Here is a 12,490-nt window from a genome sequence, read left to right on the forward strand (position 1 = left end):
TTGATGTGTAATATTGTGATTGTGTTTTTGTATGTGATTGACTCTACATACAGTAATGAGAGAAAATTGATAGGGGTACTCACAGTACTTGGAGGGGAAATGTGAGTGGGAACATGAGATGAGGCTTCAGTTTATGTCAGGAGAAAGTTGACAATGGTAGTGGAGTGGAGTAGTCATCAGCTATTAATAAGGGAACAGGAGGGGACATTCCATTACAGAAGCGTCATCAGACATCAGACATCTCAAAATTCCTAAAGTCAAACACAAACCGCGCATCTCGCCCACTTGACACATCAAAGTGGACTAAGAAACGTTCCTGAATAAATCAATGATCATCAACATAACAACTGCAAGCAGACTGGTGGCACCATAGGTCCCAGAGCAGTGGGACCATTTTTAATAGTTGATCACACGGAAATATCATCTCGTTTTCATCCGATACAGCATGTTTCTAATGTTTAGGTGTAGCCTAGCCTGCTGCAACATTTATGTCATTAGTTTTTGCTCGTATATGTCCGGAGTGATTGTGTTATCTTTGCTAAATAAATAACGGAGGAAAGTGGAAAGCCTACCTGAGCACACGCAAAATAAATGCGCCGCGTCAACCTCTCTCGTTAATGCTATGCTATGCTATGTCAAGGCTATGCTATGCTATGTCAAGGCTATACACTTCATCGCTGCAGACGTGAGTGCTACGGGGTGGTAAACATTTTGGCAGGTTACCTTCGCTTCCTTGGGCACAGGGACTATGGTGGTCTGATTGAAACATGAGGTATTATATGACTCAGTCAGGGAGAGGTTGAAAATGTCAGTGAAGACACTTGCCAGTTGGTCAGTGCATGCTGGCGCATGCTGGTAATACATCTGGCCCCGTGGCTTTGTGAATGTTTACCTGTTTAAAGGGCTTGCTCACGTCGGCTACCGAGAGAGTTATCACACAGTCATCCAGAACAGCTGGTGCTCTTGTGCATGTTTCAGTGTTGCTTGCCTTGACGCGAGCATAAAAAGCATTTAGTTCGTCTGGTAGGCTCGCGTCACTGGGCAGCTCGCGTCTGGTTTCCCTTTGTAGTCCATAATAATAGTTTTCAAGCCCTGCCACATCCAACGAGCGTCTGAGCTGGTGTAGTAGGATTCAATCTTAATCCTGTATTGACGCTTTCCTTGTTTGATGGTTTGTCTGAGGGCATAGCTGGAGGGGCAGCTCTAGCCTTTAGCTCGATGGGGATGTTGCCTGTAATCCATGGCTTCTGGTTGGTGTATGTACGTATGGTCATTGTGGGGACGACGTCGTCGATGCACTTATTGATGAAGCCGATGACTGAGGTGGTATACTCCTCAAGGCCATTGGATGAATCCCGGAACATATTCCAGTCTTTGCTAGCAAAACAGTCCTGTAGCTTAGCATCCGTGGCATCTGACCACTTCCGTATTGAGCGAGTCACTGGTACTTCCTGCTTTAGTTTTTACTTGTAAGCAGGAATCAGGACGCTAGAATTATGGTTGGATTTGCCAATTGGAGGGCGGGGGAGAGCTTTGTATGCATCTCTGTGTGTGGAGTAAATGTGAGCTAGAGTTTTTTTTCCTCTGGTTGCACATGTGACATTTTGGTAAAGATTTGGTAGAACTGATTTAGTTTGCCTGCATTAAAGTCCCCGGCCGCTAGGAGTGTCGCTTCTGGCTGAGCATTTTCTTGTTTGCTTATGGCCTTATAGAGTTGGTTGAGTGCACTCTTAGTGCCAGCATCGGTCTGTGCTAGTAAATAGACGGCTATTAATAATATAGTTGAGAACTCTTGTGGTAGATGGTGTGGTCTACAACTTATCATATGGTACTCTACCTCAGACGAGCAGAACCTCGAGACTTCTTTAATATTAGATATCGCTCACCAGCTGTTATTGACAAAAATACATACATCCCCACCACTCGTCTTACCAGACGTAGCTTCTCTGTTCTGCCAGTGCATTGAAAATCCCACCAGCTCAATATTGTCCGTGTCGTTGTTCAGCCACGAATCGGTGAAACATAGGATATTACAGTTCTTAATGTCCCGTTGGTAGGATAATCGTAATCCCAGGTCATCCATTTTATTTTCCAATGATTGCATGTTAGCAAGTAGAATTTATGGCAATGGGAGTTTACTCACTCGCCTACGGATTCTCAGAACGCATCCCGATCTGCGTCCTCTTTTCCTCCTTTTTCTCTTTTTCTTCACGCAAATGACAGGGATTTGGGCCTGTTCCCGGGACAGCAGTATATCTTTCTCGTCTGACTCGTTAAAGGAAAAAGCCTCTTCGAGTACGTGGTAAATAATCTCAGTTCTGATGTCCAGAAGTTATTTTCGGTCATAAGAGACGGTAGCAGCAACATTATGTACAAAATACGTTTTTAAAAAAAGGTTACAAACAACGCAGAAAAATGAACAAAATAGCGTAATTGATTACGGGCATGTAAAACGTCAGCCATACTCTTCAGCGCCATTTCTGAGATATCTCTTGTTGAAACTGAACAGATTGCAGGCTGCTCCAAAGCAAGAGAGCTATTAACTTGTGTTGAGCTATGGTGACAAGCCTTTTGTCTTCTGTATTTAAATTAGTCACTAACCAGGAGTGACAGGACCTCCATTCCCCTGCTGGGAGGGATTCTAGACCCTCGTTTATGCAGCTCTATTTTAGAACAAGTTATTTCATGACAAATCCACTTAAAAATCATTGCTGGTCTCAACACAATATCCTCCTTGGCCAGATAACAATTTGTCCTTAATAATTCCATTGCTTAAAAGAACTTTTAAATCGTCTCATGTCCTGGCTTTAGGCTACTTGTTTTAATGGCTCTAACATGCTCTCATCTTACAGCTTGTAGAGATTATCTAAAACATGTTTCCCAGCATTCTAATATGAGTTGAAGAAAATGTGAATAAAAGTTATAAGGTGAAACATCGGAAACTAAACTTCTTAGGAGAGATGAATTTATTGACAATCGGAAGACACACTCAATGAAAGTCATAACTTGAGAGAGTTTGACAAGATCAAGTCAGAAAATGACTCTGTTAGCAAAGGCATAATGGAGATTATGAGCCCCGGCTCTAATATCTGAAACTGTGCTGAGTGGAGGCTACAACTGCCTCGAATACATCTCAGACATTACACTGGAGCGGAGACTGGCTGATGTCTCACTGTCGCCCCTGAGGACACTGTTGATCCAAGGCATGTAGGCAGAGAGTTTCATGTAGACAGCGTATTTCTCCACAGCACAGGACTTATCGAAGGACAGGATCCCTGCAGCATACACTCTGCCGTCTTTGGGGTCCTGGACTGCCAAGGCACCGCCTGCGTCCCCAAAGCACACATTCTCCTGGTACTTGCTGGCTCCAGTACAGAACATGTTGTCATCTACGGTTGGAGTGCTCTTCAGCACTTGGCCACCAGGGTTGTACTCTGCCTTACAGGAGCTATGCGATGCCACAGGCAATACCAGGTGTTTCAGTGACTCAGTGGGGGTGAAGAGGACCCCCCAACCCCAGCCTGTGATGATGCCTTTCTCCTGGGCTGCCTCGACCAGGTCCTCACCCCTCTCAGGCAGAGGGATGGGCATCACAGCCTCGCTCAGGGTGAATGGCTCCTTCAGCTGAATCAGAGCCAGGTCGTTGTCCCAGTCTGACACGTTCTGAAAGCCTGGGTGCAGAACCACCTAGAAGGGGGAAGGGAATAATTCATAGGACCTCTTTTTGATGATCGACTGTATTTGTGCTCTAACTACCTGTAAGACTGAACATGATGATGTAGGTGAGAGAGCCCAGTGCAGTTCTGCTTGCTGAAAATACTGAATTGTCTGAATATTGTTTGAAAGAGATGGTAATGGGCATACTAGCTCACCTTTTCTACAGCAACTTCTTTGGAGTCATCGGCTTGGGATTGTCGCGTGATGCCTAAGTACACCTTGGGGATGATTGGTTCTTTCCCCTGGGTGTCCTGTCTACTCTTCCTGACAAACAAGTTCCTGCCAGCCGTCAGGACCCAGCGATCAGAGATTAGAGCTCCCCCAGCGAAGCCCCCGTTCATGACGCTTTTACTCAGGTAGACCATGGCCTGCCAGGGGACATGAGGGGCCAGGGAGCCCCTAATCATACGCCTGAAGCGCAGGTCTGGGCAAGAAACACAACAACATTATTTCTATACAATCTCTATATGGTTAAAACATCCCCAACTCAGCACCACCTAGCACATACTGCTGTGCAACTCAAACACAACTGTAAAAGATTATTGCAGAAAAATGAAATGTGGCTCAATACAATTCCAGCCTTAGTTTTAGTTTGAGTTTGCTAAAATCAGCACTATTCACTTGTATACACACAGCATTTGGTAATAGCTTTGTGGAACCTTTTAGCTTTGACCTGACAAAAGTTCAGTAAATTCATTAATCATCTACTATTATCTGAAAAAATAAGTGATGACCTGACTTGAGCCAGACAAGGCTGGCTTTCACAGAATTACCTTGGAGGTCACAATACTCAGAAACCTAGATGAGGATGGAATTAGTGTCATTTCTCTTCCCAAACATTTTCCTGAAACGCTTGATGAGAGGTGGATTTTTGGAGGAATTTTACTTTTCAAGGCTTTCATGCATCTCATGTGTGTCGCTGCTGAATCGATTTTTAAGATAATCGGGATAATAGCTGTGAGCCGTGAGACTTAACAAGGTTTTCACTTGAAAGTGATGGTGACATACTCATTTTGGGCACAGCCACTGTATTCTCTTCCTCTTACAGAGGCCAACAGGCTGAATAGGAACAGCTTGTGTCTGCTCAGCTCAGAGTAGCGTAAGGGGAGCCATAGTGAAGATTGGCTTCAGAACATCCGATGAGAATGACAGTGTAATTGAAATGTGAGTGATATCCTTACACGAACCAGTCACAATGGGCCAGCAAATATAATATGTTTCGGAAATAGACAAATTGCACGTGCGAAAACACACATGTGGAATATTCTGCATCAATGGTGTCACTAATACCCACCTTAACATAGACATAGGATAAAAAAAAAGTTGTCAATGGCTCCTTGATCTTTAAAATGTACATGTTTTTGTTTGAAAACGTTTCATCCCTCTCACTTTGTTGACATTTCAATCTAAATCAGAAGAAGTAAGTCCGTATTGGCATAAAGCAGGGAGTTGGTTATGTGTCAGTTAGACAGACCTGAATCGTCTGAGATCTCATCAATTGATTTGGTTTTGGTTTTGGTTTTGATTTTGATCTGTGCCAGACAGACACAGGAGGCCGCGAGGAGCACTGCCAGGGATGACCTGCGGACAGAAGGAACACATGAGTACAGTACACACACACAGAGTCAACTGACAGGCAGAGCCCAAACACTCACAGGTACCACAACTAACGGTTCCTTTACTGAGGGCCTCTTGGGGCTTGCATGTTTACTTCTATTTAGAAAAGGTCTCTAGATAGAGCAGTTTGAATGTTTTTTGAAAGATTTAAGTAGCTGCGTTTCCCTGCCATTTCACAAAGATCCATTTTCCAAAGACATTCCAGAGATTAATTTGGATTAGTACTGCAAATACAACAATTGCCAGGCTACTAGGGTTTCGTTGAGGAAATAATATGAAAAGTATAACATACCACATTTTGATGGAAATATCTGATTATGAGTTTGTATGTTGAGCTGTGTCTCCTCTGTAAAGACGATGTACTCCGTGAGAAGTTATAGGACCAAGGCCTTATATCTGCTGAGGAGAGAACTCACCCCCTGTCTGCCCACCCATGGGAATTTTGCTGGACACAGCTTCAGTTCTGATTCCCGAAAATCGGAGAGATTGCAAAATCTCTGTTCATGCCAACCCCTTATTGGAATCGTGTCCAAACCTTAACCCTGGCCCCATCTGGAGTTCAGCCACTGCCAACTAGAATCAGAGAAGATCATCGGAGGGATAAATCATTTCATAGGGTATGAATTATGAAATCAGAACAGGACACAGCACATCTATAATTTGTGTGTCAATTTGGTTTATTGAAAGTAAATGAGGTGCATATAAATGCCGAATCAGAGTGTTATTTAAAAAATGTTTTACCATCATAATCCCCAAACATTTTCTTGATTATGCTATTTGGAAAACCCGATAAAAATTGTTGTTGTTGTTGACTCACATTTGCTGTTTACGACTCACTTTGGTAACACTGTACTTGACATCCAGCGTCATAAAACATTATGACACAGTCATAACCATGTCATAATATGTCATAACAGCTGACATAACTTGTCAGTTATAATATGGTCATAACACTGTATTGCGTTATTTTAAGGCTGGTTATAACACCTACATAAGAGTGTCAAAACCCACAAAACCTACCCCACAAGGCAAAACATTCCATTACACCATAGCCTACATGTCAACAGTATGTTTATGTTATATAGAAATGTTTGAAATTGACCATATTCAATTATTGTAATAAATAAAAATAAATAAAATCACCTTTATTTGTCCAGGTAGGCCAGTTGTGAACAAGTTCTCATTTACAACTGCAACTGCGACCTGGCCAAGATAAAGCAAAGCAGTGCGACATAAAACAACAACACGGAGTTGTTGTGGGATAAGCAAAAGTAGCTGTCAATAACACAATAAAAAAAATCTATATACAGTGTGTGCAATTGGAGTAAGGAAGTAAGGCAATAAACAGGCCATAGTCGCGGAGTAATTACAATTTAGCAAATTAACACTGGAGTGATAGATGTGCAGATGATGATGATGTGCAAGTAGAAATACTGTTGTGCAAAAGAGCAAAAAAAAGTAAATAAAAACAATATGTTATGAACTTGAGTGAAGACCCAAAAGCGGTTTTAACAGAAAACAGAGTTCTTTAATGAAAAAACAGGAATGGCATAAATCCTCTTCCAACGTTGTCAGCGGAACAAAAAGAACGTTAGTATAGTGCAGGATGCACCTGCCAGGCAGACTCCGACAGGACAGGACAAGGTGGAAGCAAACGAGACGACAGCTTGCTTCTGGCATCAAAAAACACAAACAAGAATCAGACACTGAAAGTAGCAGGAACAGAGAGAGAAATAGAGACCTAATCAGAGGGGAAGAGAGAACAGGTGGGAACGAGTGAATGAGCTAGTTAGGGAAGATGTAGAACAGCTGAGGAATGAGAGACAGAGAAGGTAACCTAAAAAGACCAGCAGAGAGAGACAGAGTGAAGAGAAAGGACAGGAACAGACATAACAAGACATGACAGTACCCCCCCACTCACCGAGCGCCTCCTGGCGCACTCGAGGAGGAAACCTGGCGGCAACGGAGGAAATCATCGATCAGCGAACGGTCCAGCACGTCCCGAGAGGGAACCCAACTCCTCTCCTCAGGACCGTACCCCTCCCAATCCACTAGGTACTGATGACCACGGCCCCGAGGGCGCATGTCCAAAATCTTACGAACCCTGTAGATGGGTGCGCCTCGACAAGGATGGGGGGGGAGGGACGAGCGGGGCGCGAAGAACGGGCTTAACACAGGAGACATGGAAGACCGGGTGAACGCGACGAAGATAGCGCGGGAGAAGAAGTCGCACTGCGACAGGATTAATGACCTGAGAAATACGGAACGGACCAATGAACCGCGGGGCCAACTTGCGAGAAGCTGTCTTAAGGGGAAGGTTCTGAGTGGAGAGCCATACTCTCTGACCGCAACAATATCTAGGACTCTTGGTCCTACGCTTATTAGCGGCCCTCACAGTCTGCGCCCTATTACGGCAAAGTGCCGACCTGACCCCCTTCCAGGTGCGCTCGCAACGCTGGACAAAAGCCTGAGCGGAGGGGACGCAGGACTCGGCGAGCTGAGATGAGAACAGCGGAGGCTGGTACCCGAGGCTACTCTGAAAAGGGGATAGACCGGTAGCAGACGAGGGAAGCGAGTTGTGGGCGTACTCTGCCCAGGGAGCTGTTCTGACCAAGACGCAGGGTTACGAAAAGAAAGACTGCGTAAAATGCGACCAACAGTCTGATTGGCCCGTTCGGCTTGACCGTTAGACTGGGGATGAAAGCCGGACGAGAGACTGACGGAAGCCCCAATCAAACGGCAAAACTCCCTCCAAAATTGAGACGTGAACTGCGGGCCTCTGTCGGAAACGACGTCAGACGGAAGGCCATGAATTCGGAAAACATTCTCGATAATGATCTGAGCCGTCTCCTTAGCAGAAGGGAGCTTATCGAGAGGAATGAAATGAGCCGCCTTAGAGAATCTATCGACAACCGTAAGAATAACTGTCTTCCCCGCTGATGAAGGCAGTCCGGTGATAAAATCTAAAGCGATGTGAGACCACGGTCGAGAGGGAATGGGAAGCGGTCTGAGACGGCCGGCAGGAGGAGAGTTCCCAGACTTAGTCTGCGCGCAGACCGAACAAGCGGCGACAAATCGACGCGCGTCACGTTCCCGAGTGGGCCACCAGAAACGCTGGCGAATGGAAGCGGCGTACCCCGAACGCCGGGGTGGCCGGCTAACTTGGCAGAGTGGGCCCACTGAAGAACGGCCGGACGAGTAGGAACGGGAACGAACAGAAGGTTCCTAGGACAAGCTCGCGGCGACGGAGTGTGAGCGAGTGCTTGCTTTACCTGCCTCTCAATTCCCCAGACAGTCAACCCGACAACACGCCCCTCAGGGAGAATCCCATCGGGGTCGGTGGAGACCTCAGAAGAACTGAAGAGACGAGATAAAGCATCAGGTTTGGTGTTTTTGAGCCCGGACGATAAGAAATAACAAACTCGAAACGAGCGAAAAACAGAGCCCAACGAGCCTGACGCGCATTAAGTCGTTTGGCTGAACGGATGTACTCAAGGTTCCTATGGTCAGTCCAAACGACAAAAGGAACGGTCGCCCCCTCCAACCACTGTCGCCATTCGCCTAGGGCTAAGCGGATGGCGAGCAGTTCGCGATTACCAACATCATAGTTACGTTCTGACGGCGATAAGCGATGAGAGAAAAACGCGCAAGGATGGACCTTGCCGTCAGAGAGAGAGCGCTGAGAAAGAATGGCTCCCACGCCCACCTCTGACGCGTCAACCTCAACAACAAACTGTCTAGAGATGTCAGGTGTAACAAGAATAGGTGCGGATGTAAAACGATTCTTAAGAAGATCAAAAGCTCCCTGGGCGGAAACGGACCACTTAAAGCACGTCTTAACAGAAGTAAGGGCTGTGAGAGGAGCTGCCACCTGACCGAAATTACGGATGAAACGACGGTAGAAATTAGCGAAGCCCAGAAAGCTCTGCAGCTCGACGCGTGACTTAGGAACGGGCCAATCAATGACAGCCTGGACCTTAGCGGGATCCATCTTAATGCCCTCAGCGGAAATAACGGAACCGAGAAAAGGGACAGAGGCGGCATGAAAAGTGCACTTCTCAGCCTTCACATAAAGACAGTTCTCCAAAAGGCGCTGGAGGACGCGTCGCACGTGCTGAACATGAATCGAGAGAGACGGTGAAAAAATCAGGATATCGTCCATGTAAACGAAAACAAAAATGTTCAGCATGTCTCTCAGGACGTCGTTAACTAGTGCCTGAAAGACAGCTGGAGCGTTAACGAGGCCGAAAGGAAGAACCCGGTATTCAAAGTGCCCTAACGGAGTGTTAAACGCCGTCTTCCACTCGTCCCCTCCCTGATGCGCACGAGATGGTAGGCATTACGAAGGTCCAATTTGGTGAAAAACCTGGCTCCCTGCAGGATCTCGAAGGCTGAAGACATAAGAGGAAGCGGATAACGATTCTTAACTGTTATGTCATTCAGCCCTCGATAATCCACGCATGGGCGCAGGGACCCGTCCTTCTTCTGAACAAAAAAAAACCCCGCTCCGGCGGGAGAGGAGGAGGAGACTATGGTACCGGCGTCGAGCGAAACCGACAAATAATCCTCGAGAGCCTTACGTTCGGGAGCCGACAGAGAGTATAATCTACCCCGGGGGAGTAGTTCCCGGAAGGAGATCAATACTACAGTCATACGACCGGTGTGGAGGAGAGAAGTGGCCTTGGAACGACTGAACACCGTGCGCAGATCGTGATACTCCTCCGGCACCCCTGTCAAATCGCCAGGCTCCTCCTGTGAAGAAGAGACAGAGGAAACAGGAGGGATAGCAGACATTAAACAGGTTACATGACAAGAAACATTCCAGGATAGGATAGTATTACTAGACCAATTAATAGAAGGGTTATGGCGCACTAGCCAGGGATGACCCAAAACAACAGGTGTAAAAGGTGAACGAAAAATTAAAAAAGAAATGGTTTCGCTATGATTACCAGAGACAGTGAGGGTTAAAGGCAGCGTCTCACGCTGAATCTTGGGGAGAGAACTACCATCTAAAGCGAACAAGGCCGTGGGCTCCCTAACTGTCTGAGAGGAATGTCATGTTCCCGAGCCCAGGTCTCGTCCATAAAACAGCCCTCCGCCCCAGAGTCTATCAAGGCACTGCAGGAAGCAGATGAACCGGGCCAGCGGAGATGGACCGGAAAGGTAGTGCGTGATCCAGAAGGAGAGGCCTGAGTAGTTGCGCTCACCAGTAGCCCTCCTCTTACTGATGAGCTCTGGCTTTTACTGGACATGAGGTGACAAAATGACCAGCGGAGCCGCAGTAGAGACAGAGGCGATTGGTGATTCTCCGTTCCCTCTCCTTGGCCGAGATGCGAATACCCCCCAGCTGCATAGGCTCAGCATCCGAGCCGGCGGAGGAGGGTGGCAGTGATGCGGCAGGTGGCAGTGATGTGGAGAGGGGAGCAACGGAGAACGCGAGCTCCTTTCCACGAGCTCGGCGACGAAGATCAAACCGTCGCTCTATGCGAATAGCGAGAGCTATTAAGGAGTCCAGACTGGAAGGAACCTCCCGGGAGAGGATCTCATCCTTAACCTCGACGAGGAGACCCTCCAGAAAACGAGCGAGCAAAGCCGGCTCGTTCCAGTCACTAGAGGCAGCGAGAGTGCGAAACTCAATAGAATAATCCGTTATGGATCGATTCCCCTGACATAGGGAAGACAGGGCCCTGGAAGCCTCCTCGCCAAAAACAGAACGGTCAAAAACCCGTATCATCTCCTCCTTAAAGTCCTGATACTGGTTAATACACTCAGCCCTCGCCTCCCAGACTGCCGTGCCCCACTCACGCGCCCGTCCGGTAAGGAGAGAAATGACGTAGGCGATGCGGGCTGCGCTCCTGGAGTAAGTGTTGGGCTGGAGAGAGAACACCACATCACACTGAGTGAGGAATGAGCGGCACTCAGTGGGCTCCCCAGAGTAACACGGCGGGTTGTTGATCCTGGGCTCCGGAGACTCGGAAACCCTGGAAGTGGGCGGTGGATCGAGGTGGAGTTGGTGAACCTGTCTTGTGAGGTCGGAGACTTGGACGGCCAGGGTCTCAACGGCATGTTGAGCAGCAGACAATTCCTCCTCGTGTCTGCCTAGCATCGCTCCCTGGATCTCGACGGCGGAGTGAAAAGGGTCCGGAGCCGCTGGGTCCATTCTTGTTGATTCTTCTGTTACGAACTTGAGTGAAGACCCAAAAGTGGTTTTAACAGAAAACAGAGTTCTTTAATGAAAAAACAGGAATGGCATAAATCCTCTTCCAACGTTGTCAGCGGAACAAAAAGAACGTTAGTATAGTGCAGGATGCACCTGCCAGGCAGACTCCGACAGGACAGGACAAGGTGGAAGCAAACGAGACGACAGCTTGCTTCTGGCATCAAAAAACACAAACAAGAATCAGACACTGAAAGTAGCAGGAACAGAGAGAGAAATAGAGACCTAATCAGAGGGGGAAGAGAGAACAGGTGGGAACGAGTGAATGAGCTAGTTAGGGAAGATGTAGAACAGCTGAGGAATGAGAGACAGAGAAGGTAACCTAAAAAGACCAGCAGAGAGAGACAGAGTGAAGAGAAAGGACAGGAACAGACATAACAAGACATGACACAATATGGGAATAAGGTAGGTAGTTGGATGGGCGATTTACAGATGGGCTATGTACAGCTGCAGCGATCGGTAAGCTGCTCAGATAGCTGATGCTTGAAGTTAGTGAGGGAGATATACAGCTGAAGTCGGAGATGTACATATACCTTTGCCAAATACATTCAAACTCAGTTTTTCACAATTACTGATATTTAATCCAAGTAAAAGTTCCCTGTCTTAGGTCAGTTAGGATCACCACTTTATTTTAAGACTGTGAAATGTCAGAATAATAGTAGGGAGAATTTTTTATTTCAGCTTTTATTTCTTTCATCACATTCCCAGTGGGTCAGAGGTTTACATACATTCAAATAGTATTTGGTAGCATTGCCTTTAAAATGTTTAACTTGGGTCAAAGGTTTTGGGTAGCCTTCCTCAAGCTTCCCACAATAAGTTAGGTACATTTTGGCCCATTCCTCTTGACAGAGATGGTGTGAGTCAGGTTTGTAGGCCTCCTTGCTCGCACATGCTTTTTCAGTTCTGCCCACAGATTTTCTATAGGATTGAGGTCAGGGC

General features: G+C 46.8%; 1 protein-coding gene across 2 annotated transcripts; it reads right to left on the reverse strand.

Annotated features, from left to right (window-relative positions):
• Nucleotides 1–2,948: 2,948 nt before the first annotated feature.
• On the reverse strand, nt 2,949–5,782 carry LOC135547971 (haptoglobin-like). 2 transcript variants are annotated; one of them, XM_064977178.1, is made up of 4 exons: nt 5,627–5,782; nt 5,192–5,298; nt 3,873–4,141; nt 2,949–3,687 (listed from the first exon to the last, which is right to left on the reverse strand). In XM_064977178.1, the coding sequence occupies exons 1-4, from the start codon at nt 5,629–5,631 to the stop codon at nt 3,112–3,114; spliced, it is 957 nt and encodes a 318-aa protein (XP_064833250.1). In that variant the 5' UTR covers nt 5,632–5,782; the 3' UTR covers nt 2,949–3,111. The 2 variants fall into 2 exon arrangements, with proteins under 2 accessions (XP_064833250.1, XP_064833253.1); XM_064977181.1 differs by lacking the exons at nt 5,192–5,298; nt 5,627–5,782 and adding an exon at nt 5,012–5,169.
• Between the last annotated feature and the right edge of the window lie 6,708 nt (nt 5,783–12,490).

Source organism: Oncorhynchus masou, chromosome 1 (assembly GCF_036934945.1).
Source record: "Oncorhynchus masou masou isolate Uvic2021 chromosome 1, UVic_Omas_1.1, whole genome shotgun sequence".
In the NCBI taxonomy this organism is placed as follows: Eukaryota; Metazoa; Chordata; class Actinopteri; order Salmoniformes; family Salmonidae; genus Oncorhynchus; species Oncorhynchus masou.